Below are 24584 nucleotides of genomic sequence, written 5' to 3' on the forward strand. Positions count from 1 at the left end.
TTTGGTCAGGCTTGGTTTTAATTTCTTTTTTTCTCACCGCTTTTATACCTTTCAGCTCCATTATGTCAGGAACTCATTATATTACAGACCAAAGTCTGTGTTACAGTGGACTCATGCTCTGGGGGGTGCAGAGTTAATGGAGACCACGATTAGACACAGTGCATGTGAATAACTGTGGTCACATGGTTATTGTAAGGTTTATTATTCAAACATGATGCGTTCAGCATTAGGTCATAACCTTGATGCTGTGAGTTCAGTAATTTAGAAACATAATAAATTATCCCTAAGTGGCTTAAGAAGTCTAAGCATTTTTCAGTCAGTTTTGGTGATGAGGAGCTTCAATTTTTAAACTGTTATTTTTTCTAGTTTTGTGTTGCTTTATAGAAACATAGTTTTTGTTGAAGCTGGCGCTTTTTGCAGTTACTGCTGCTGTCATTGTTTGGGTTTTTTGAGAAGGTTTGTTTTATCTCATAAATATGTACAATTCCACAGTAAAGTTAAGGAGGGAAGAATTTGTCTGCTATTTAAACATGTCACCAGCTAATGGCTAATTATGGTGTTGGCAATTTTCACCTTTATAAATATTATTGCTCTCTTTGTGTGTGTGTGTGCTCACGTGTGTGTGTGTATGTGTGCGCATGCACACCCATATGTGAGCATTACTCAGAACCAGGAACTGGTTATTTGATGTGTGTGTTTATCTACATTGAAAAAAGAGGCTGCCTGGTTATCTTCCAAAACATGTAGATTGCCACTAGCAGTCTGATGAGCATGTTCACTGCCTTCTTGACAGCCTGATTTGGCCAGTTTTCCTATTTTTTTCCAGGGTAGGGGCCGGATAAAAAGTATTTAAAATGATAGTTTGAAGTTTGTTTTTTTTTTTTTTTTTGTGGGTTTTTTCTTTTTCTTTTTTTCTTTTTTCTTTTTTCCTTTACTGATGTAAGATTGAGTAGCTGTTCATCCATTTCAGACATCCGTGCCTAAGCAACAAATAAATAAGCATGTATCTATTGATTTTTTTTTTCTTCATATTGAACCATACTAAATATACCACTCTGTGGTTTATTTTCCAACTTATATTTTTAATACATAATGTAGAGTATAATCTTGCAGTGTTGAAAGATGATGATATGCTAAATTTGGGAAACAGAGACAAGAAACTATTTGTAACAGGTGTTTAAAGCTTAGTGACAGGTGTTTGCGTGTCGGTTGGGGACAAAGCCTTGGGGAACATTTTAAATTAGTTCCAGTATGGAAAATAGTTTTTTTTTTTACTTGCGTGTTTACTCCCTGAAGTGTGTGTCTTACATTGCTATCTTTGCCTGTCCTCCTACAAGTCACTTGTCACTGTCTATAACTGCAGATGCTTCCTAAAAACTCCCTGAGCTCTTTCCTGACCATGTAAAACTTCTTTTGAGTCAGGCTCTTGGTACCAATAATAAAAGTTTTTACAAACAAAGAAATACAGACCTTTCCCAGGGATCTTTCCCAGAAAAACCAGTGTCATTTTGGCACTGTTAATTAGAAAACAGACTTTTTTATATGTGAGAAACACAACTATGATATTAAGCATATGTAGAGATCATTACTGAAGGGAAAGTACAGCTCACTCTCTCATGTTTCAGTGGAGAAGATTCAGACTAGGGGATTAATAAGCTTTCTCAGATTATATGAGATTCTTAGTAAAAGTGTGGAAATTAAATTTAGGACTCAGTATTTTTGTTGAGGGAGTTTGTTTCACTTTTTCATAGATGCTATATAGTTCTTAAACTCTTGGCATGTACCAGGGAGTTTGATACAATTTACAATATTCAATCTCATTTTCATAGAACCCTGATAGACAGTGACATATCATCTGTTTCATTAAGAAGGGAACTAAGATTAAGAAGCTTATAGTAGGTGCTGGGATTTGATTCAAGTCCATTTGATTGATACCTCTTTATTCTTGTCATTAAAGTGCCCTAGTGACTGAAAGGCCAGGAATTATTCACTCTGTGCATAATGGTGAGCGTCTATACCTCTTTATTCTTGTCATTAAAGTGCCCTAGTGACTGAAAGGCCAGGAATTATTCACTCTGTGCATAATGGTGAGTGTCTTTTCTTGCTTGCTCTGAGTAAACTGTAGTGTCACTCATGTTGTGCACAAACCTGTTTCCTTCCTTCAGGTATCGCGCCATGAACGTCGCATCTCTCAAATTCAGCAGCTGAATCAGATGCCTTTGTATCCAACTGAGAAAATTATATGGGATGAAAACATCGTCCCAACTGAGTACTATTCTGGGGAAGGTAGGTAAAAGAATACACAGCATCAGATGTGATAGGAACTTAATTTCATCCTATATAGCTGAAATCCACAATGATCTCTTCTGTATAGTAGGATTCTTCTCTTTGTTCTAAAGTTATATTAGAAGCTAAAAAAGAGTGAGAACTTTGAATGCTTAGCACAGTGATTTACTTTAAATTTAAACTGTATCCTAGGATATGTTGCCCAGTATAAAATACAATTATTAAACTACAAGGCTGTTTTTAAGGAGACTTAAGAATGCTGAAAGTAGAGCTATCATTGTATCACTGTGATAGGCTGTTTAACAGCTCTGTTAGAGTCTTTTTTAAAGTTATATATAAAGCCAGGTAATGACCACCATAAAATACATAGCAGCAGTTGGTAACAAATGCTTGGGAATTTTAACTTTTATTTTTGTTTTTATTATTTTGAGCTAAGGAGTCATTCTCTGCAGACTAACCTGAAATGTGCCGTGTGTGCCCAGGCTGGCCTGAACTCCTGCCTCTACCTCTTTTACCTGGAGTGCCTAGACTCTCCTCCTCTTTTCTTTCTCTCCCTGGAAATCCCACCTATACCTCCGACCTAGCTATTTGCTGTTCAACTCTTTATTACACCAATCACAATAATACATCTTCACACAGTGTACAGATATCCTACAATATTCCCCCCCTTTTTGTCTAAATAAAAAGGAAAGGTTTTAACTCTAACAAAGTAAAGCTACATACAATAAGAACAATTATCAGGTAAGAATTAAATTACAATATTCAGTCTGTGTTTGGCAAATTCAGAGAAAATATTCCATTATCTATCCTATCTTGGTGAGTCCAAACTTTTGTGCCTAATTCATTTCTCATCCTAACTTTTATTGCCAACCCACAACTATCTTTTTAGAGCTCAAAACATTTTCTTAGATGAACAAATAAACTTTTATGTCTCTTAACACTATAAACTTTATCTCTATGTAAGTTTCTATCTGAATTTGGTAATAAGGAAAACTATAACTATCTGGTCTTCAATCTCATTAAAGACCTGAGAAGGATATAGTATTATTTAAGTAAACAGGAAGTACAGAGCAAGCAACTTTCAAAATATAGAAATGACAGAAACAGCTGGCTGCCTGAGCATTCATCTAAGGTTCCTCTCCAACATCGGGACATCTACAGCCTACAGGCATAGAATATCTGTCAGACTTTTCTGTGAAGTAGGAATTTTGAAGGGCTGTCCTACTTTGTCTTGGCTAAGTTTGGCAGTCTCCTTCTTTTGTGCCCTGCTTGTCCAGTTTGGGCAGTATACTCTTAGCAGTTGAGGTAAGGTTAATTGCTTGCCCAAATGGCTAGCTCTGCCATGATAAAAGCAAATCCAATATGGAGGTTCTTCTATGCCCATCATCTTTTTTGAAATGAATTGGTGCTGTCAGGAACAGACATGTCTCATTGTCATGAAAAGCCTACTGTTATTAAAACATTTTAAATGTCATATTCTGAAGATCTTTGAAGTGTTTAAAGGCCATCTTATCTATCTAAAATATATCTCTGTATGGCCTTGAAAACATGCCTAACATGACTAAGTTTGATTGGTATAGATGACTTAACTAACCTGTCTTTCTTTGTTATCCTAAATAGCTTTCAAGGACTAAAGCTTTACATTTTTAAAGGAGCTGCATAGGTACAGTACCTTAAACAAGAATAGAAACATATATACAGTATAACAAAAATAACCTTAAATTTTAATCAGTATAAGAAATCCATACCAAAGTAAAATATTTGAGACTAGCTGTTGTTCAAAAGTAGACTCAACAGTTCACCCCTTTATGCCATCATTTCTATACTCTTATTTCTCTTTCCTCCCTTCAGAAAGAGATACCTGAATCTAATCTCCTTTTTTTCATCTTTTTTTTCTGACCATGATCAATAACAACTTATAACCAACTCCCCAGTGACAAACATGCATAACCCACGGAATGACCAAACACCACCCACCACACCTCTTGGGACTGTGGACATCATGTTCTCTAGACTGCTTCCTGCTTCTCTATCCAGTGATGGCATCTTTAGGGCACTCTAAGAAAATTGGGATAATGGTCAAGTCCTCAGAGAGGTAGCTGTTGTTCAGTCTCAGTGTGATAGGAAAATGCAAGTCTTATCTAAAGTTCTGGCTAGATAGTCTGTGAAACTGGACCATCTCACCTGGCAACTTTGAAGTTGTTCTGGATGCAAAATTTTGAGGTAACTACAACAGAGGCATTCTGAGAGGATGGATCACCTCAACTACTTGTCTTTGTTGATATCTGGTCTTTTTTTTTTTTTTTTGGAAACACATAAACTTTTAAAGATAACATATTTATCTGTAGTAACACAAATATGGAATGTGCAGTGTATACAAGTCAGCTAAAGAGTTTGTTTGTTTGTTTTATATTGAACACTGTAAAAGGCATCTGTCAACTTCCTAAGTCCATTTGGACTGTATAATGAAACAGTAATATAAGTTTCTACCCATATGAAAGGATGGCATGTAATAATAAGTCATGAAGTCTCTATAACTGACAATATTTATTATGTCTCATCCAGTCTCAGCGATGTTCCCACACCAAGGGATCTGCTTCCACATTACCTGTCCTGTAGCCTTTCTTAGCATTTTCCCTCATATCTGTAGCCAAGATCTTCAGGTGTTCTCCTGTCAAATCTGATCTCAATTAATGTTGAAGGAATCTGTAGCTTTTTGTTTCCTATGCAACACTTTGTCCAACTTCCATTTTGAAGCTCAGACATATCTAAAGTATATAGGGTGGTTTAATTCCACAATCCAATGTCTCTCAGTGGTTGTCATTCTCAGTTCATTAGCATTCAAAGTCAACAAAACACCATATACAGGATCCAGATGCCCTATGTATTTCCTATCTTTGCATGGCTTTACAAAAAAAAAAAAAAAAAAAATATATATATATATATATTACCTTATTCTCTTTAAAGCTTTTGTTATTTTTAAACTAAACTAATTTTTCTATGACTGTACCCATTTTCTTTTCTTTCTTCTGCATCTGAGCATGTTTTAAAACATGCTGTACCTTTTTAGAGGTCCTGTGTCTGGACCTGGCTTTACTAAGCAACTGTAGCATTCTCTGACCATGTGAGTCAAATATTAAACTGCCATGTCAGCTGACACTTGGCTTAGCTTAGTGCATGGTGCTGACACATATCACTGGGGACTGAGTCCAGCCTGCAGCCAGAAGTGGAGAGCTGTGTCTTTGTGTGCTGTGACCAGCCTGAGAGACTATAGAACTAGGAATTCACATCTGGTTCTGTTTTTGTGTGTTTGGAACTCTGCTTTTTAAGCTTCCTTGGGTCCAGTCTGGAAGTACATGCCCCCACATTGGATGCCATATGTAACAAGTCTTTCTCTGTCCCGCCAGCCAGCTCCCTAATAATGACATGGAGCCATATTAACTATGAAAGCTCAGCCTATAGCTTAGGCTTGTTCCTAACTGTCTCTTATAACTTATATTAAACCATTTATATGAATCTATGTGGCATTACCTCTCTTCCATCTTCCACCTCCTGTTCCTTTCAGTGACTCTTAGCATCTCTTGCACATCTCTTCCTTTCTCCAGAATTCCCACCTATACCTCCTGCCTAGCTATTGGCTGTTCAGTTTTTAGTGTGCCAATCACAGCAATACATCTTCAGATATACAAATACCCCACAATGGGAATCCATGTAGTGAAGCAGAGGCTGGCCTAACTAGGGAAGTACTTACACTAGGAGGACAGAGGGAGGAGATCATATATGAAAGCCAGGAATCACACATATCACGAGGATGCCTGGAGGTACCTATTCCTTTCAGTGTAACTGTTTTTAATTTGGTGAGGGTTGCATGATAACAGATTTTTGTTTTTAATGAAATGAGACACCTTCCCTTCAGCCTGTGCCTGAAAGACACCGTGTCAGGTTGCAAGTCAGTGTCTACTAATAAAAATGATATGAATATTTTGCATATCACTTCTTGTCTTCAGTTCTTACATTACTGCTGTGGTACTGTAGATGGTGATTACAAAAATGTGATTTGTCAGTTAAGTGTATTATGGCTGTAAGGATCATTTTGGTAATGTTGTAGAATACTGGATCTCTAAATAATAGTAAGACTTCAGTCACTTTCAGAAAAGAGAAGGGCTGGAATCACATGAAGACCGTGCCTTGGCCAAGTCTAGTCAAAGGAATGTTTGGAGGTCTCTTTAGGCAAAGTGACATCATCATAATTAGTAGTGATTTGCATAGTAAGTTTTGTCACAGGGTGAATTTATGCGAATGTTAGCACTTCAGGATTTGGGTGGCATGAATATGAGAAGAAGGGGCTTTTACGCTATTAGTTAAGTACCTTTGGGAACATTTAAGAAGCACTGCTTGCATGTGAAATACTGATGTGCAGATTACTTTTATGAATAGTTGTATCTTTACTCTCAGTTCTCAAAAGGTAGTCTCTGCTAATGTCAGTGCAAATGGAAATGTGAAGATGTGCTTGTGTTTCACAGGCATCAGTAGCTGCTTCTCTAGTAGCTGGTTTGGTTTTTGTATATAGATTCAAAGAACAATGCTGTCATCAATTCTTTTTTTCTTTTTAAGGCTGTCTTGCTCTCCCCAAGTTGAATTTGCAGTTTTTAACTCTACATGACTACCTCCTGAGGAACTTTAATCTCTTCCGTTTGGAATCAACTTATGAAATTAGACAGGATATCGAGGACAGTGTCAGCAGAATGAAGCCGTGGTCAGTAAATTGGTGCCATTTGTAATGAAGCAATGTGTGTACTGATATACGGTTTTAGGAAACTCAGTATGTTTAACAATATGAAGATAACTTACTTCAGAAATGTTAAAATGTAAACTGTGTATCTGAGTACCTGGAGGCGTGACTGGAGAGCTAGGAGCATAGGTCATTTTAGGCTGGAAAGGGGAGCAATGTAGAAGAGATTAGCTTAGATATTAGTAACAAGGTAAAAAGAGGATGTGTCCTGGCCAGCAGTCTTTCATAGAGCAGAGGACACTCTTAGTCTTGGATGTTTACAATAAAGGATTGCTCCTCCATCATAGTTGCTCCCATGGCTATAGCTAAAAGTGTGAGTCTGTGCCTAGAGGAACCGTCTAGGGCTGGGGATGTTACATAACACTTTATGAGCAGCACATTGGAACTTAACTAAATTGGTAGGGTCACTTATAGGTCAAATTCCTTAAGGGTTTTGTTTAAACCTCCTGCTTTGTCTGGAGAGTTTCTTTAAGAAAAGCCTTTTGTTCTAGTTGTAGTAGATAGTGTTGCATTATGAGATTTGTGAAGGTTAATTTTGGAATTTTATCCTTGAATGACTTTGAGCAAATTTATTCACTTTTTTTTTTAATAAGTCACATACATTAAAAGTACTTAGTTGTAAATGAATAAAACTGATTGAAGTGAATCTTCACTACCTTTCTTGCATAGTAGTTACACACTCACAATGATGCTGACTATGTGTAAAACCGAATGGTTTCTGGAGTGTAAACCTCCTTAGGTATCTTCCAGCTTTCTTTTACTCACCATAGAGAGCGGCCATAAGCACTGCGATTATGATCTATTTTTTTCACTTCCATATTTTATACACAGTTCTAGTTTTTTAATTATTATGTGAGAAGTTATTCTGGTTGAGACTATAAAACCCAAAACAAAGTATTTTTGACTTAATAATTAGTTGAGTCAGTAAGTAGGCTAAGACTATGAAATTTGTATATCCACTGGCTGCTCCTCCCTGCCCACAGCTTTGCTGAAATTATTGCCCATTGTTCGGACACTGTGGGAGCACTTGATCCAGAAATTCCTTTACAGTTTATTGTTACCTTGCATTGATATGCCTAGATTCAGAGCCTAATTTTGGCCATTTTGCAAAATAGGGGTTTATTAACTAGCACTTAAGTAAATAGAATTCACTTGTACATTTAATTTAAATGTCAAACACACACACAAAGAAAACAAACAATTACTCATGGTTTTATTCTCTATTAATAGAGGATTTTTTAAAATTACTCTTCTTTTGATACAAGAAAGAAATGTTACTTTTGGAGTTAGTTTGTTCACATTTGAAATAATAAATGGTTCTAAAGTTTTACCATTGGTGCCCATGAAGAAATTGCTGCTGAGGGTAGAAGAGAAAAAGCTTCGAGTCTGTTGCACATTACTTGTTTCAGGTGATGTCTTCACATGCCTAAAGCCACTGGGCATCAGTAAGAGATGATGTGCTTCCAAGTGTCAGAAAGAAGTGTGTCCTTTTTTAACTTTCATGTTTCAGCTCTGTAAGAAATAAGATTAGAGGGCCCAGAGTAGTGGTTGCCTGGTGTGCATGGAGACTGACTGCTGTTGAATAAAAGAACTCAGAGATGAAGCAAATGTTCTAACGTTGGATTGTGGTGGTAGATTACATGTGTACATTTACTAAAACTCCTGAGTTGTACATTTACAGTGAATGATTTCCACAAGACAGTGTTAATTTAACTATAGTGGGGTAACAAGTGGTAGTGAGTCTTTTACAAGGGTTTAAGCACACTGTTATGCCTCAAGGAGCTGTCCCAGTGCTAACCATTGCAAACTTAAGTTTTCCCTGTTGTTGCAAAGTTGTACTGTTTTTAGTTACAGCATATAATCTTGATAGTAGATATAAATTAAATTTGTTGGAATGTCACTTTTGGAATTAACTTTAAATTTAAATTTTGAAGTGCTGCCTTGGTTTATGTTCCAAATACACCATTTGAATATAAAAATTAACTTTAACTTTTAATGTACAGTAAATAACATAGAAATGAGTATTTAGGAATTGCTGCTGGATGTTAGCAATTAACTTTCCCTCTGGTCTTTTTTAGTGATTAAATATTTTAAGTATTTAAAGTAATATATCCCAATGAAGATTCTTCCATGTGTTTTTTAAGCATTTTAAATGATAGTTTGTTCTAAAAGGTATTTTAAGTATTATATAAGAACTTAAAGAACAAAAGATAAAATGCTAACAGCTTAAATTATTAAAAGAGAGGAAAAGGATAAAATAACCCGAAGTAAAACTGTCCTTTAGAAATGAAGGAGACACCAGATGAATAATAATCTTAAAAGAGAAGCTAAGAGGAGTTCTCCAAGGGAAGGAGACTCTAGTAGGTAAATGAAAAGACAGATTAGCTGTCTTTTTGGACAGTGAAACAAGAGGCATTGCATTTCCTGATTTCAAATTATATTACAAAGCTTCTGTGATCAAAATAGTGCACGTAGACATTAAAAAGGGGGTGGGAGACATGTGGTAGGGACTCTTTTAGTGACACACCTTTAATCCCAGTCCTTGGGAGGCAGAGGCAGGCAGATGTCTGGGTTCAAGACTAGCTTGGTCTACAGAGGGAGTTCAGGACTGCCAGATCTGTTACACAGAGAAACCCTGTCTCAGAAAACCAAAAGGGGGAATAAAAAAGCAGGGACATATACAAAAAGACAACAGGAATGATGCTATGTGTATATGACACTTGTATTGAGAATATACAGTGACGTAGGAGTGTTTTTAATAGAGGAAAACTAGATCTGCATTCAAAAGCCAAAAGAAAAAAAGTCAGATCACTGCCTTATTAGTAAAACATGAATTCAAACAGATTAAACTTAAGTCTTGAGACCACAAAATTTCTGAAAGAAAATAGTGAAAAGTTCCTTAACATTGCTCTTAACATTTTTGCTTTTTTGTTTGTTTTGGTTTTGTGTTTGTTTGTTTTTCAAGACAGGGTTTCTCTGTATTGCTTTGGATGCTGTCCTGGAACTTGCTATGTAGACCAGGATGGCCTTGAACTCACAGAGATCCACCTGCATCTGCCTCCCAAGGACTGGGATTAAAGGTGGTCGAGACCAACACTTTGGTTTTTTTGTCTTGGGTTATGACACCAAAAACAGGAAGTAAAAACAGAAATATAGCACTAGTGAGTAGAAGTGCATCAAACTAACAAGTTTCTGTACAAAAGAGGGGGAAATCCATGACATGTTAGGAAATACTCGCAACTCATATCTAATTATGGGTTAATATCAGAACTATAAGGACAACAAACACATGAAAAAAAATTAAGAAAAAAAATGGCAAACATCCTAAATGGGTATGTTTGCAATGAAGATGTAATGGTAACCAGCAGCTTTAAACAAGCAGTTCTCAGGCCTCAACCATCAGTAAATAGAGTTCTAGCCACTAGATAATCATTTGTCTTTGTTAAGAAGGAAGATAAATGTTTGCAAGGTTACTATGAAAATGAAAGCTGTGCATATTGTTGTTGGGACTATAATGGTACAGCCATTATAAAACACAGTGTGAGCATTCCCCCGAATTAAAAAGGGAACCATATGGTCCTGTAATCCTACTTGTAGATACACAAAATCACTGTCTTGAAGAAATGTGTGATCTTCATGCTCGTTGCAGCAGTTGTTAACAGCCAAGATAGTGAAACAACCTGTGCCTGTGTAGAGGTGAATGAGTAAAGAATATGTGTGACCACATGTACAGTATAGAATATTATTCAGTCTTGAAGAAGAATGGCCCTTGCCATTAGTAACCAGTGCTAGCTAGCACTTAACCATGAGCTAAACATGTATTCTTACAAGTTTTACTTGTGTATAGTTGTGAAGTTTTTGTTTGTGTAATCATCCACTGCTTTTGGATTTTTCAGGCAGTCTGAGTATGGTGGTGTAGTATTTGGTGGTTGGGCACGAATGGCTCAGCCCATTGTGGCTTTTACTGTAGTTGAGGTTGCCAAACCCAACATTGGTGAAAACTGGCCCACCCGAGTTCGTGCAGATGTCACCATCAATCTGAATGTCAGAGACCACATCAAGGATGAATGGGAAGGTAATTTGGCGTTTCAAGAAGTGACAACTACCTTTTAACTCTTTGGTTTATAGTTTCTCATTCAGGGCAGTAGTTCTCAACCTTGCTAATGCTGTGATCTTCATATTGTGGTGACCGCTAACCATAAAATTACTTTGTTGCTACTTTATAACTATAATTTTGCTATTGTTATGAATTACAATATAAATATCTAGTATGTAGGATATCTGATATGTGACTCCACAGGGGTCATGACCCACATGTTAAGAACCATTGATTTAGAGCCTTGCAAACTACTCTTACTAAATGTTGTCCTTCTAAAATTTTATTCAGTTTTGTTCTTAAAATTTGATATAAAGTTGTCTTTGGTTTTTGTTTGATTGTTTTGTTTTCATTAGTAAAAATACTAGGGATCATATAAGAGTATTTTAAGTATCTCATTGTTTTAATACAAAATAGTAACTGTCAGAGCATTCTAAAGATTGCAGTTTACAAAGCACACTGAGAGGAAATTGTATTTAGTACAGTATTTTCTTGAACTGTAGAAGCAGTATAAAAGCATTAGTGTATCCTGAAGGAGATTCGGATATAACTCACACACATTTGCATTGTAAGTAGAGAAAGTCTTACTTTGAAAAAAATGAAAGCAGCCAGAGTAGAAGAGAGGTACATGGACTTCATGAAGAAGGCAGATTGGAAGAATCTGGTGAAGAGACATGGAATGAAGCAGCTCAGAAGGAAACTTTATTTTACCAGAAGAAGGAAGATGGATAAGAATCAGTGAAATTAGATTTACTTGGAGCTGTGTTGTGTGATAATAGGCAAGAAAGTAAACCAGTTATTTTCTTTTTTAAAATATATAAGCTTTTAACAATGAGAGTTGTGTATCATAATTAGCTTTTGGGGAAACCATGTTCAAAAATATTAAACAAAAAGGAGTTAGAACTTTGCTAACACCCCTGTAAGAAGTGGCCCCTGAATTGATAGACAGTTGGCACAACCTTCCCACACACACACACACACACATGCCTGCCCACTCCCTGCTGTCTAAGGTTTCCCACTTGCTGCTCTTAGTATGAAGTAGCAGCCAGAAACTTTAATCTCCTGCTACCTTCTCCAAATGTTAGAAGAAAAGGGATAGTGCTATAATGGATCAGTTTTCAGAAATTATAGCTCCCAGCATAGCAGTAACCATGGGGAGCATATGTTAGACTTATAAAGGAATTCTGAAGGAATCCAGCAATGAAGGTGGCCAAATGTTTAACAAATGACTCTTTCAGTGGGTATCATTTGTGACAGATTGTTTTGAGTACTGTTATCTTTCTGTGAGTTCCAGTCTGTTCCATTATATGTCTAGAACATTGTGCACTTTTGTGATTACTGTGCCTTGAGAATTCACAAGGCTGGAGAGGGTCTTGCACTTACTACCCCCTTGAAACTTAAGGGGGTATCTAACACTAATTTACACATTGGGCAGTAAAACAAAGTGACTTATTGGCATCCCCAGAAAGAGTAATGGTTGGTGATTTTTAAAGACCTGTTATAAGAGTTTACAGATGAGAGGTCTGTCTTGTGAAGTTAGAGATGAGAATGTTCTCTCCTGACAAAGCCCTCCCTCCACCATTCTAGGGACTACTACCTGGAGTGCCGGGAGGTAGGTAGGTAGGTGTGTGTGTGTGTGTGTGTGTGTGTAAGTAATTTCTTAATTGCTTTCTCATCCCCATCCCTTTTCCTTTTCTTTCCCTCACACCCTCCATTTCTATAGGCCTCTGGTAGAATGAGAAATAGAGCTGTTGCATTCTGATGGTATTGGGGATGAGTGATTCATACTCTAGCACATAATGGAAATAGAAGTGCTGTTTCATAAGGCCAGGGCCACATTCAGCCCTTGTATTGGTGAAAGATGAAAGCAGGAAACAAGAGGACTATAATGAATGTTGTCTTACAAACAGAATAGCTTTGAAATGTTTCCATTAAAACTTAGAGACCTCTCCTCCCTCAAGGTTTGGAGCTAGGGTCCTTATCTTCATTATTACCCTATATAGAGAGTGGATATTGGATTTTGCTTCTAAAAACACAGGGTGGTTACAAATGCCCAAGAAGAAAGAGGCAAACTCACTGTAGGGTGGTTTTTAAGTATAACTAGAAGGCGTCTCTGCTGTAATGTTTGATTTTGGAAGGATACTCAGTCATCCATTGCAATTGATGTCAGAAAGTGATTCCTGCTTTGATGGGGGCTTCTCAGAGCGTCTTCTTTGTTTCTAAAGCCTAGATGTTAGTTGTTCAGACTCAAGGTTATATAGCAGCATGACTTAGCAGAACATTGTTCCTTATAGTTCTCATTGCCTCTTCTGCCCCTTTGCATCTAATTTTTACCTTAAAGATTTGAGTTACAGGGAAACACTACGAAAAAAGCCATGATGTTTCCAATTCATTAGCTATTCACATTGGTGTCTTGTATGTCTTTTTTCCAAGATTGTAAGTAGATAGACTTTGTAAATTTTCATTTCTATCATGCAGTGGCTAAAAATAATAGATGTGAAAAAGAAACAAAGATAAGTGAACATTCCATGTTGTGAGGTGTAACACTTTAATACCCCCTTTCTTCCTGTGTCAGTGTTATTGGTGGATCTGGGAAGCCAGTGGAGAAGCCTTGAACTTTGATACCAATTTCTTGTCTCTTGACATTCATTCATTTAGAAAGCTTTCCCTATTTGCTGACTGAAACTGTAGGTTAAGCCATGTTCTGTGGATGATATCTGCAGATAAAAGTACTCTTGTGCTTTGATGAGTTATTCTTGAGTTAACCTGTTTTAAGGCAGTGCACTTAGGTTGCTGGGAATGACGCTGATGGATAGCTGAAAGCGATGGTAGAAATTTGATGACTCTGATACAGATGAATTATATGCCAGCCATATTTTTGGTGACTTAATAAGAATTAAAAATAAGAATGGTCATGAACATCCAATTTTGGACCTGTAACATGACTTGGAAGTCTTACTCAGTAATTAATTCATGACACAGAAGTTTCTAATTTTAATATATTTTTAATATCTTTAATATCTTTTCATTATTGCTGTGAAATATTGATATTAAAATCTATAGGAAACACATAATTATGTTATAATCCAAAATACATTGTTGGTCATCACGTCTATTTTTTTTTTTTTAATCTCCTATCCTTCCAAGAGGTTAATTTGCCAATGAAAGGCCAAAAAGAATGTAATTCTAATACTTAAAAAATGCCCTTTATGTTTTACTAGGTCTTCGCAAACACGACGTATGCTTTTTAATTACTGTGCGTCCCACAAAGCCTTATGGTACTAAGTTTGACAGGAGGAGACCTTTTATTGAACAAGTTGGCTTGGTATACGTCAGAGGCTGTGAAATCCAGGGCATGCTTGATGACAAAGGGCGAGTCATCGAAGATGGTACGGTGATATGTTGATCTGAGAGAATGTGTGTCTAGAATGTTACATTTCTGTGTTGGCTTTATTGGTAAACTTTTGTTTTATGTAGTAAACACAGATTTGTGTGAGGTACTTACTTCATAGAATAGGTAATATCTGTGGTGATGAGCACTTAGCCTAGCATGTGCTATGTTTGCCCTAGGTTCAATCCCCAGCACTGAAAAAAAAAAAAAAGGCATACAAAAAAACTGTGTTAATTGTATTGAATTTTCCATTATATCTTATAAATTGCACAACTATTATGTGCAAATGAGTTGCCCTTTTTAAGTTTCTATATTAGATTCTGGAAAGTATAAGATTTTTAATATTTCTAAGCAGGCCAAGCGTGGTAGCACACAATTGTAGTCCCTCTGGCCTCCGCATATTATGAGTTGTAAGAAATGATAAGAATTTAGAAAAAGAGGAATATACTTTTGACTTCAAATCTGAATTGTCTAAGTAGAGGGCAGTTTAGTCATGGAGGGATACTGGCGGTAAGTTTAGTAGCTTATCATTTCTATAAAAGAAATACTTTTAACATGTACTTTGATAGTTAATTTAAACATATATATTTCATTTAACAAAATCTTAAAAAAAAAAAAAAAATTCAGGACCTGAACCCAGACCCAATCTTCGAGGAGAGTCAAGGACATTTCGAGTGTTTTTGGACCCAAACCAGTATCAACAGGATATGACCAATACTATACAAAATGGAGCTGAAGATGTATATGACACCTTCAATGTCATCATGAGGAGGAAACCGAAGGAGAATAACTTTAAGGTAAGTTCTGTTCTGTAGCTAAAAGTCTATATCCTAATAGTGTAATCCTAAAATGGAAAAGTATGCATGCTGGCTAACGGGGTATAAGGACAATATTACCTCTTTAATTTTCTCAGCAGTCTTAAGTTCATATTATATTGATTAAATATGACATTTAAGGAAACCCATTTCTAAATCCGTTTGGCTTTTGAAGAAATTTATAAAAGAATTCAGGTTTTACTCTGAAGATGATCTCCTTTCTTGATTTTTTTTTTTTTTTTTTTTTTTTACATGAAGTGCTTAGTTTATGCCCAGAATGAGGAGAGAGACTTCATCATTTACAGGGTCTTCTTTTTTAAGTCAAAAATAGGTATACTTCCAGATGTCTTAGAGTACAGATGTGGGATATCAGTGCTGAATGATTCTCTGATATAATGTTTTGAGACACTTCACTCATTAGGGACAGGGAGTCACAGGGACTTCTAATTTTTGCTTTCATGGTTTAGAAGGAGAGTTTTAGTAAAGGAGGATAGAAAGTACATGGTCAATGTGCTCACATGTAAATCACTGGAAATCACTCCTAGGAACTAAGAGCAACACTTATTATTTCAAGTTGTTTCAATATTAGTAACTTCCAGTTTTTGCAGGGTGCCTTTCCTTCATTTCTGCCCCAAGCCTCATTGTTTACACAGTCCTATCACTCTGTTCTGCTGCTCTATATAAGGACCCAAACTTGCATGTATTCTCTATTTCTTCTTTTACTGAGGACAAATGCAGTGGGGGAGCCCCTGACTTGCTTTCCTCCCACCCCACAAGCAGTCTGTCAGTACTGAGTGGGTCACCATCTCTGCTGATGCCATACGCAGGCACCCTCGTTTCACATCCCTGCTTCCATTCCCCTTTGCTCCTCCCATACCTTACTCTCTCCATACCCTCTGTTTGGTTCTTTCAAAATGTAAGTTATATATCGGTACCCCTGTTCTACATTCTCTAATGGTTTCTCATCACATTAAAGAGTTTTTAATAATCCGTTCCACTGTCGTTACATCATCATTTGCCCATGGCTTCCCCTGTCATGTCCTCCATCCCCTTACTTACGTCAATGTAGCCACACTGATCACACACACTGTTCTTGAAATAACCCAAGACTTTACATGGTATCTCTCTAGGTGATTTTCCTCAAGTATATTTACAATTTGTTCCTCACTTCACACAAGCAACTCAGTTTAAGTGTCACTTAAGAGAGGTCTGTTTCCAAATTGTACAGTACCAAGGACAGTCTCACATTTACTTTTCAGTAAGTGAATTTCATTCATATGACTGAAATCTACAAAGTATTTCTTTATGTGCCATTCTATTTAGTGTCTCTTGTGTGTCTGATGTTGTGTTTAGTGATATGGGAGTTGTAGAGATGAATAAACATGGTTGATGCCTTAACTACTAATCAAGAAAGTAAAAAAATATAGGTAATTTACATGAAAGGTTAGTGGTGCCTGCCCAAAGTGATTTTTTCCTCCCCCCGCCCCCCTTTTTGGCTTTTCCAGACAGGGTTTCTCTGTATAGCTTTGGAGCTTGTCTTGGAACTCATGCTGTAGACCAGGCTGGCTTTGATCTCACAGAGATCCACCTGCCTCTGCCTCCCGAGTGCTGGGATTAAAGGCGTGCACCACCACTGCCCAGCTCCAAAGTGATTTTTTAAAAGGGAATTAAAGGAGGCGTTAAGATCCTGACGAGAGGGGGAGCAGTGACCCCGCCTGTGGGGTCTGTTTGCTGTTTCCTTGTGCTTCATTTGCTTTCCAGTTAGTGCAGCCTGTTCTAATCTGGGTCTCCCACTGCTTGACGGGACCATTAGAATGGCCCCCCTTTCTCTAGTCTCTCTGTAATTCTGTTTATGTACATTTCCTAATTCTCTTGAACACCGATACTTAATATTCTGCTGTAGTGCCTATGCTACAGTCTGTTCCGCAAATGGGGTGAAAGGCCTAGAGATTGAAATAAGAGACAATTCAGCGGGTCATTCCTTCAACAGCAATGTCGGAATGCTGAATGCTGTTTATTAAGGGGATGGGGTGGGCTTATATATACTGACTCAAAGCACAGTGGAAAACAACAGGGTCAAGAGTACAAGGTTTCAGGTTTAGCTCCTCCCCAACAGATGTGTGTTAACAAAACAGGAAGAGTACCAACAACAACTCTGGGGCAAGAAGTTCCTGCCAACAGCTTCAGGCTTGGTCAAGGTTCCTCAAGGGTCCATGCAGGAACCTACATTCTGCTGCTTAAAATGTGTATATGACTTTCCGTTAATGATGAAGTAAAGCATAAAATATTTGTTGCACTAAATTAAAATAATTCCTCCTTGAAGCTTTTCCTAATACCAAGTCCATCTCCCCACAATCCATCTCTCATCTTCTATAGTGCATTCCGTTTGTATATTGTAAGATGCTTTACTAATTGTCACATTCTGCTGCTGCTTGTAAGGATCCATGTCTTCCTTCTTCTCTTACAGATTTAGAATTTCCTTAGATGGCAGAATTCTCATCTTATTTGTCAGTACTACATGAAAGTACTCATTGACCTGTCCATCGCTCACCTCTCCCTGAGTTTAGAAAAAGTTGATTTGGTTACTATGTTCTTTGAAATTAAGCCTTGCCTCCTAATTTCCAGATGGAGATATGTTACTTTATCAGAATGGTTTTAGATACTCAAAAGATGTGCTTGGCTCTGTTAATTCTTTTGACAGTATATGTGCTATCTACTACAATACCCTTTTATTGTAGTCCCAGTTCTTTTTTTTTTTGTCTGTTTGTTCATCAGTTTATTCATCTGTTTTGCTTTTGGTTTTCAAGTTGGGCCTCTGCCTTCCAAGTGCTGTGATTAAAGGCTTGTAGCACCACTGCCTGGCTTAGTCCCAGTTCTTTGATTCTTCAATGTATAAGTTGTGCTGCTTTTCACTTTTCACTGAGCTACGTACTATTGAGAGGGAAAAACTCGAGTTTATAAGGAAGCATTTGTTTTTAAGGCCCTGTTCTGTAATTTTCTTTCTTCTTTTTCTTCTCTTTTGTATTAGCTTGACATAAATCTTATTTTCACCATGCTCAATAGGAGTCAAGTGGCAAACTCATTTATGTCATTCTGTCTAAACGAATTCTTAGTGGATAAACTGTTCTTGCTAACTTAGTTCTTTTGTTTAACTCAGTGTATGGTATCAGCTGAAAATATAGCTGTTGATTCAGTCTTGCCAAGCACCTGTCATCAGAAAATAGCTTCTTGCCTTGAAACACATGGGCATTCCGGATTGGTGCCGTCAGCTCTGCATTCCAGTGAAGTGCAAATGTTTGAGATGTCAACTGACACGATGCTTTTCTGTCCTTTTACTGGCAGGCTGTGTTGGAGACTATTCGGAATCTGATGAATACCGACTGCGTGGTACCGGATTGGCTGCATGACATCATTTTAGGTTATGGGGACCCAAGTAGTGCCCATTATTCAAAAATGCCCAATCAGATTGCTACCCTGGATTTCAATGATACCTTTCTCTCCATTGAACATCTAAAAGCCAGCTTTCCTGGTCATAATGTTAAAGTGACTGTGAATGACCCAGCCCTACAAATACCCCCTTTCAGGTAATGTCAGGATGGCTGTGCTCTTGGCAGCATTCTGTAGTCCATCTGTGCTAGCATCAGCACTGTTGACTACGTGAGTTTTGAGCATTGTGTCTGGATTTCATTCTGGCAGTCCTTATATTTGCTGTAATAATCACTGGGATAAGACTATTATATGTGAATCTATTCCTGACTCCAAGTACAAGCTATTTTAAGGCCGCATTAAAAGTAGCTTCATGTCTCAAAAGAGATCACTAAGTGTCTGTGATTTGGAAAGAACTATATGAATATGTAGCTGACAAAAGAAATATGCCTGTACATCTCACACATATTCTAGTATGTTTTTAACTGCTACCATATAGACATGTGATGTTGAACTTCCCTTTGATTCTGAAAGGCTAACATTTTCTTTAACTCTGCCTGCCTTTTGCAGATTTTAAATACGGGTTGAATGTGCTTTACTTAAAATGTTTGGAACAGGAAATATTTTAGGTTTGGGGTTTTTTTCAGATATTGAAATATTTCCACAGAGATCACCAGTTGGACATTCCTAATCTGGAATTCCAAAAGCCAAAATGTTCCAAAATTCAAAACTTTTTGAGGATTGTCTAAATACCCCAAATGTTTAAGATTTGGAGCATTTTAAGTTTCATGGTTTCAAAACAGAGTTGTGTTAATGTCAGATGGCTTTAGCTCTTGAGTAGGAATAGACTGAGGTGCTTGCAGCCACTGGCTACTGCCGGAGTTTGTTCATAAACATTAGAGGCTGTACACCAAGATAGCTATACCTATATTTCAGATCCTGCTTCTTTAACTGGAAACTAGAGTACACAACTTCCACATACCTATTAAATACAAATATAATGATAATTCAGGATACTTACAACATATTTTTCATAATACCCATACCTTCTCTTCCTCTTTTGTCCCTAACGTCTGTTAATTACAAAGATATTACTTTTGTCTCCCTCTTTTTTTTTTTTTTTTTTTGTTTTTTGTTTTTGTTTTTAATCTGATTATTCTCATAACTTGCTATGATGTATAATAGATTCTATTAGGAACAATATGTGTCTCTTCAGACTTCTGCATCTCTAGGCCATTCAGTCTTGATGGTGCTGTAGTTTCTGCTTCTCCCTTGAACTCTCTCAGATGCCTCTTGCTAGATAGAGCCATTCACTCCCTCTCTGGAGAAGTGAGTGCCTCTGCTTACTAGTAAGGTGACTTCTCCACATCGGTTCTCAGAAACCTTTGGCTCTGGCTATACTTTAATAATGGGAAAGAAGACTGGGAAAAGAATACATTGTTGTTGTTTCAATTTTAGGAAATTCATTGAAAGGATTGGCTTCTGACTCCAGACTAAACCTCTGGCCTAAAGCTTGGTATTTTAGAGATTCCACAACAAGACTCCATTTTGTCTGGCCTTTCTTTTCTCTGTTGTATTTCATGCTCTGGCAATGCTTGGTTGTTTATATTTGGCCTCCACTGGTACTTCATTTTTTCTGAGAAGTCTTTCCTTCCTGGCTATGAGTCTCTGAGAGTCTCTGTTACTTAAAACCAGTCTCCTTAAGTCTTCTGAATATATGGACACCAATGAAGCACTTTATGGTGTGTGACAAGTACTTAATGTTTCTTTGATTTATCCACTAATTGGATGACTTTTTCCCCAAACAGAATACTTAGCATCCATTTTATTAATTGTAAATATGCCTTTATTTCAAAGTTTATGTAGAAAGAAATCACAGATCTTTCTTATACATCTTTTTATTATTATTACAATGTCATATATAAGATAGTAATTATTTTTTATTGAAAATAAATCTTTTTCTTACAATGTATTCTGATCACAGTTCCCGTCTTTCATCATCTCCCAGAAGCTCCCCACCTCCTTACCCTACCAACCCCGTGCCTTCTTTTCCTCCCTTTAGAAAACAGACTTTAGGCGGGGTGGGGATGAATAAAGAAAACATTAAAAAAAAGTAAAAAACAAAGTGTATGGAAAACTCATATACAAAGACACACTATAAAAACACAAAATTGGAACCATAATATATGTGAAATAGACAATTAAAAATAAAAAGGGGGGAAGCCCAAATACAGCATTATGAGGGAAAAAAAATCTCCAGAGAATCCTATTGAATTTATTTTGTGGGACCCATCTACAGCTGGGCTTGGGCTTGGCGCCTACCCTAAAGTGAGGTTTGTATACCCAATGAGACTCCATTGGAGAAAACTAATTTTTCCTGTTCAAGTGGTTGATGATAGTTCTGGATTAGGAATAGGAGGTCATGTCCACTCCCCTTCTCAGTTTGGACCAGTTCTTATTTTAAAAGTAGATGGTGGTTTTGCTCTTGTAGAATAACTTTCCCGGTAAGAAGTGGAAAAGGGAAGAAAAGGAAAGATGCAGACGGAGAAGAAGATGACACCGAAGAAGCAAAGACCTTAATTGTAGAACCTCACGTCATTCCTAATAGAGGCCCCTACCCTTACAACCAGCCCAAACGGTAATCTCACTGCCTACCCTAGTTACAAGCTTGTTTTTAAATTCTCTTAGTCTTTTAAACCATTGGGATACGTTTGTTTCAAACCTTGGAGAATTTTCCCTTTGGTTCTGTCAATTGTCTGAATTTTAGATACTTCTATAGTTGCATTTCAAAAGGAAATGTTCTCTGGCACTGTGAAAAGTCAACATTGCGCAACTACTGGGGTGTGATCATGGAGCTCCTGTGTAACTGACTTTTGTGGATGTGTGCTGGGACTTCTGGGTCAGTACACTTGGGAACCAGAACTTCTGCTGGCCACATGAAGCCTAGAATAAGCTACATGTATTGGAAACAACTGCTCTGTCCATAAGAATTACTATCTGAGAGGCAGGGAATAAACAAGTAGATGTTTAAACTTCTCTGTCCATGGTTATCTGAGTCTTCACTAAATGTCATTGAATTTCTAACTGACTTTATTTACTTGTCTATTTGCAGTAATACAATTCAGTTCACTCATACACAAATAGAAGCTATCCGGGCTGGGATGCAGCCTGGACTAACTATGGTAAGCATACGGACTGACTTTTGAGTATTAAGTAATTGCAACATTCTATGCATGAGATGTTGCTGCTCATCTCAGTGTTCATAGAGACACATATTAGAATATGGCCATCTCCTTTTGCTGTAACCACAGAAGTATTTGCAACAGATTTTTGGTCAAGAAACTCTTCAGTGATGTTTATTCTCTGGCCCTTTACAGAGAATGGGCAGTGTTGATTGTATTTAATTTCTAAGTATGTGCAAATTTTTCTCTTAGCTTTCAGTTGTTACCTTTAGTCTAAATCTGCTATAGTCCAAGAGTGCATGTTTATATGATATTTCTTTTTCATCATTTTATTTTTGCTTGTTTTGTTTTGTTTGAGGTGATTTTTTCTCAACAGGCTTTTTCAGACTTTCTGTTTTAGCCATTAATCTGTATATATTTTTCTCTCTTTGGAGGTCAGTGAAATAAAATTTATATTTTCTGGAGTTTCTTCATAGATGTATCAGTTTCTGAGGTTGGGTTTCTCTATCCTGTCTACTCTGTCTCCTTCTACTACTACCTCTATGATGACTATTACTACTACTACTACTACTACTACTACTATTATTATTATTATTATTATTATGCATTCAGTCCATCCAGTGAAGTTTCTTATTTTTTTTTCTAAGTTTTTTTTTTTTTTTCTATTTTCTAATAATGTAGTAACTTAGTGTTTGACATGTTTTCATCATTTTTTTTTTAGGTTGTGGGTCCACCTGGTACAGGGAAAACAGATGTTGCAGTCCAGATCATATCCAACATTTACCACAATTTTCCAGAACAGAGGACCTTAATTGTTACTCATTCTAATCAGGTAATTGACTATTCATGTGTGTCTGTCTGCCTGTCTGTGTTGTCTGCATGCACATGCCCATACTCTGTACTTCATTTTGAGATGAAAGTATTTACTAACCGTACTGGTAGTATGTCTTTATTTAATAGGATGGGTATTCCTCAGGTACAGAGATCTAAAGTGTGTTAGTACTCACAGCATTTCTGACTAAGTTTTGTCTCATGCCTTGTTAGGACTTGGTACAGTGCATGCTACTTAGGAGAAGGTCTGTTGCTGAAATACCAAAGAAGCCCTTGTTGTCCTTAGAAATTCAATGTCAAATAGCTGATTTTCATTTGACTTGTTAAGTGTTTTGCTTGCCAGGTCTTCTGCACTGTCTCAGCCTAGCACTTCTTCACTATCTTTCCATCCCAAAAGGAAATCTTGAATTTTTTTTTTTGAAACATATATATATACACACACACATATATATATATATATATATATATATATATATATATTCTGTCTCAATTCTTAGTATGGATAACAAATAATACTGCAGTCCTATTGATTAAGTTCTGAGTTTTTAATACTATGAAAAGCTAGATAGATAGTGGGGATTTTAAACTTAAAAAAGTAATGCCTTCCATCATTAAGTCTGCTAGAATTTTGGCAGCAAAGGATGTATGTTACATTATGGAGCCTGGGTATGTATGTTAGCTTGAGGGGCAGGATTGGACTAGTGATAAAAGAGGATGAATGCTGACCAGTGGCTAATACTGTAAATGATGCCTTTGTTTAGTGTATCTTCCCAGATTATCAGACTTTTACCTCTCTGCAAAATGTTTTGCTTCATACAAAACTTTTCCCTAACCATAGAGATTGGAGAATAAGTATAAGGATTTGAGAGAACCCTTAATATAAGCATTTCAGAGGTAGAGAGAAGTGAGTTGTAAATGGTTTTCATCAGAGCAGTTTATGGCAGCAAGTGCTCTCTGCTCATTGTATAGAGAGAATTGGACTTTGGGCTTGAGAGTTGGATGATGCACTTTTCTCTTTCTCTGGCCTGCTTAGTGAATCTACTGTCGCATGCTCTATACTCAGCCATCTCACTGCCCTTTCTCAGCAATTGCTGAATTATTTTCCATTCTCTCCTACTCGGAATACTGTTGGGGGACATGAAACTCACTTGGAGGACTAGCCTTTGAACCAATGCCCTGCATTCTGTTTTTATAAATTAGACATAGAGATTTAGATGTCAATGGCTTTTATAATTTCTAGTTTCTCATTTAGCCAAGTGCACATAATGCAAGTACAAGAATTTAGTATTAAATATAATCTTGTTAAAGTTTATAAATGGCCTAATAGTAAACCTGTTTTCTTCCGTTTGAATTTTGATTCTTACATAACTAGACATTACTGTATCCTTATAGAAACTAGTCTTTGCTCTAGTTCAAAGAATGTCATAAGTCTTTTAAACCCACTTTTATCCATTTGCCCTACTGCCCAGGCTCTGAACCAGTTGTTTGAGAAAATCATGGCTTTAGATATAGATGAGCGGCACCTCCTGCGTCTGGGTCATGGAGAAGAAGAGCTGGAGACAGAGAAAGATTTTAGCAGGTAAGAGAATGGGGTAAATGTGGAAACGCGCACCAAAGAACTTTCACATCTCCACCTTATTGAAACAATGCCAAGGAAAGGGGATGTGGATAATCAAACTTAATTCAAAAGATTCTAGTGTCAGCTATTTAATCTGTATGTTGACCTGAAAGTATAGGCAGAGTGCACTTTAGTTTTAGTTATAAA

General features: G+C 37.0%; 1 protein-coding gene across 1 annotated transcript in view; it reads left to right on the plus strand.

Moving 5' to 3' along the window:
- Positions 1–24584, plus strand: part of Aqr (aquarius intron-binding spliceosomal factor) — a 77636-nt gene that overhangs the window by 33442 nt on the left and 19610 nt on the right. Inside the window, exons 15-24 of the mRNA XM_051183774.1 lie at positions 2166–2286; positions 6901–7042; positions 10975–11153; positions 14396–14563; positions 15193–15362; positions 18723–18964; positions 21298–21444; positions 21919–21988; positions 22710–22820; positions 24289–24398. Coding sequence (XP_051039731.1) covers positions 2166–2286; positions 6901–7042; positions 10975–11153; positions 14396–14563; positions 15193–15362; positions 18723–18964; positions 21298–21444; positions 21919–21988; positions 22710–22820; positions 24289–24398 — 1460 coding nt within the window. The remainder of the gene's footprint in view (positions 1–2165; positions 2287–6900; positions 7043–10974; positions 11154–14395; positions 14564–15192; positions 15363–18722; positions 18965–21297; positions 21445–21918; positions 21989–22709; positions 22821–24288; positions 24399–24584) is intronic.

Source organism: Phodopus roborovskii, unplaced genomic scaffold, assembly GCF_943737965.1.
Source record: "Phodopus roborovskii unplaced genomic scaffold, PHOROB, whole genome shotgun sequence".
NCBI lineage: Eukaryota > Metazoa > Chordata > Mammalia > Rodentia > Cricetidae > Phodopus > Phodopus roborovskii.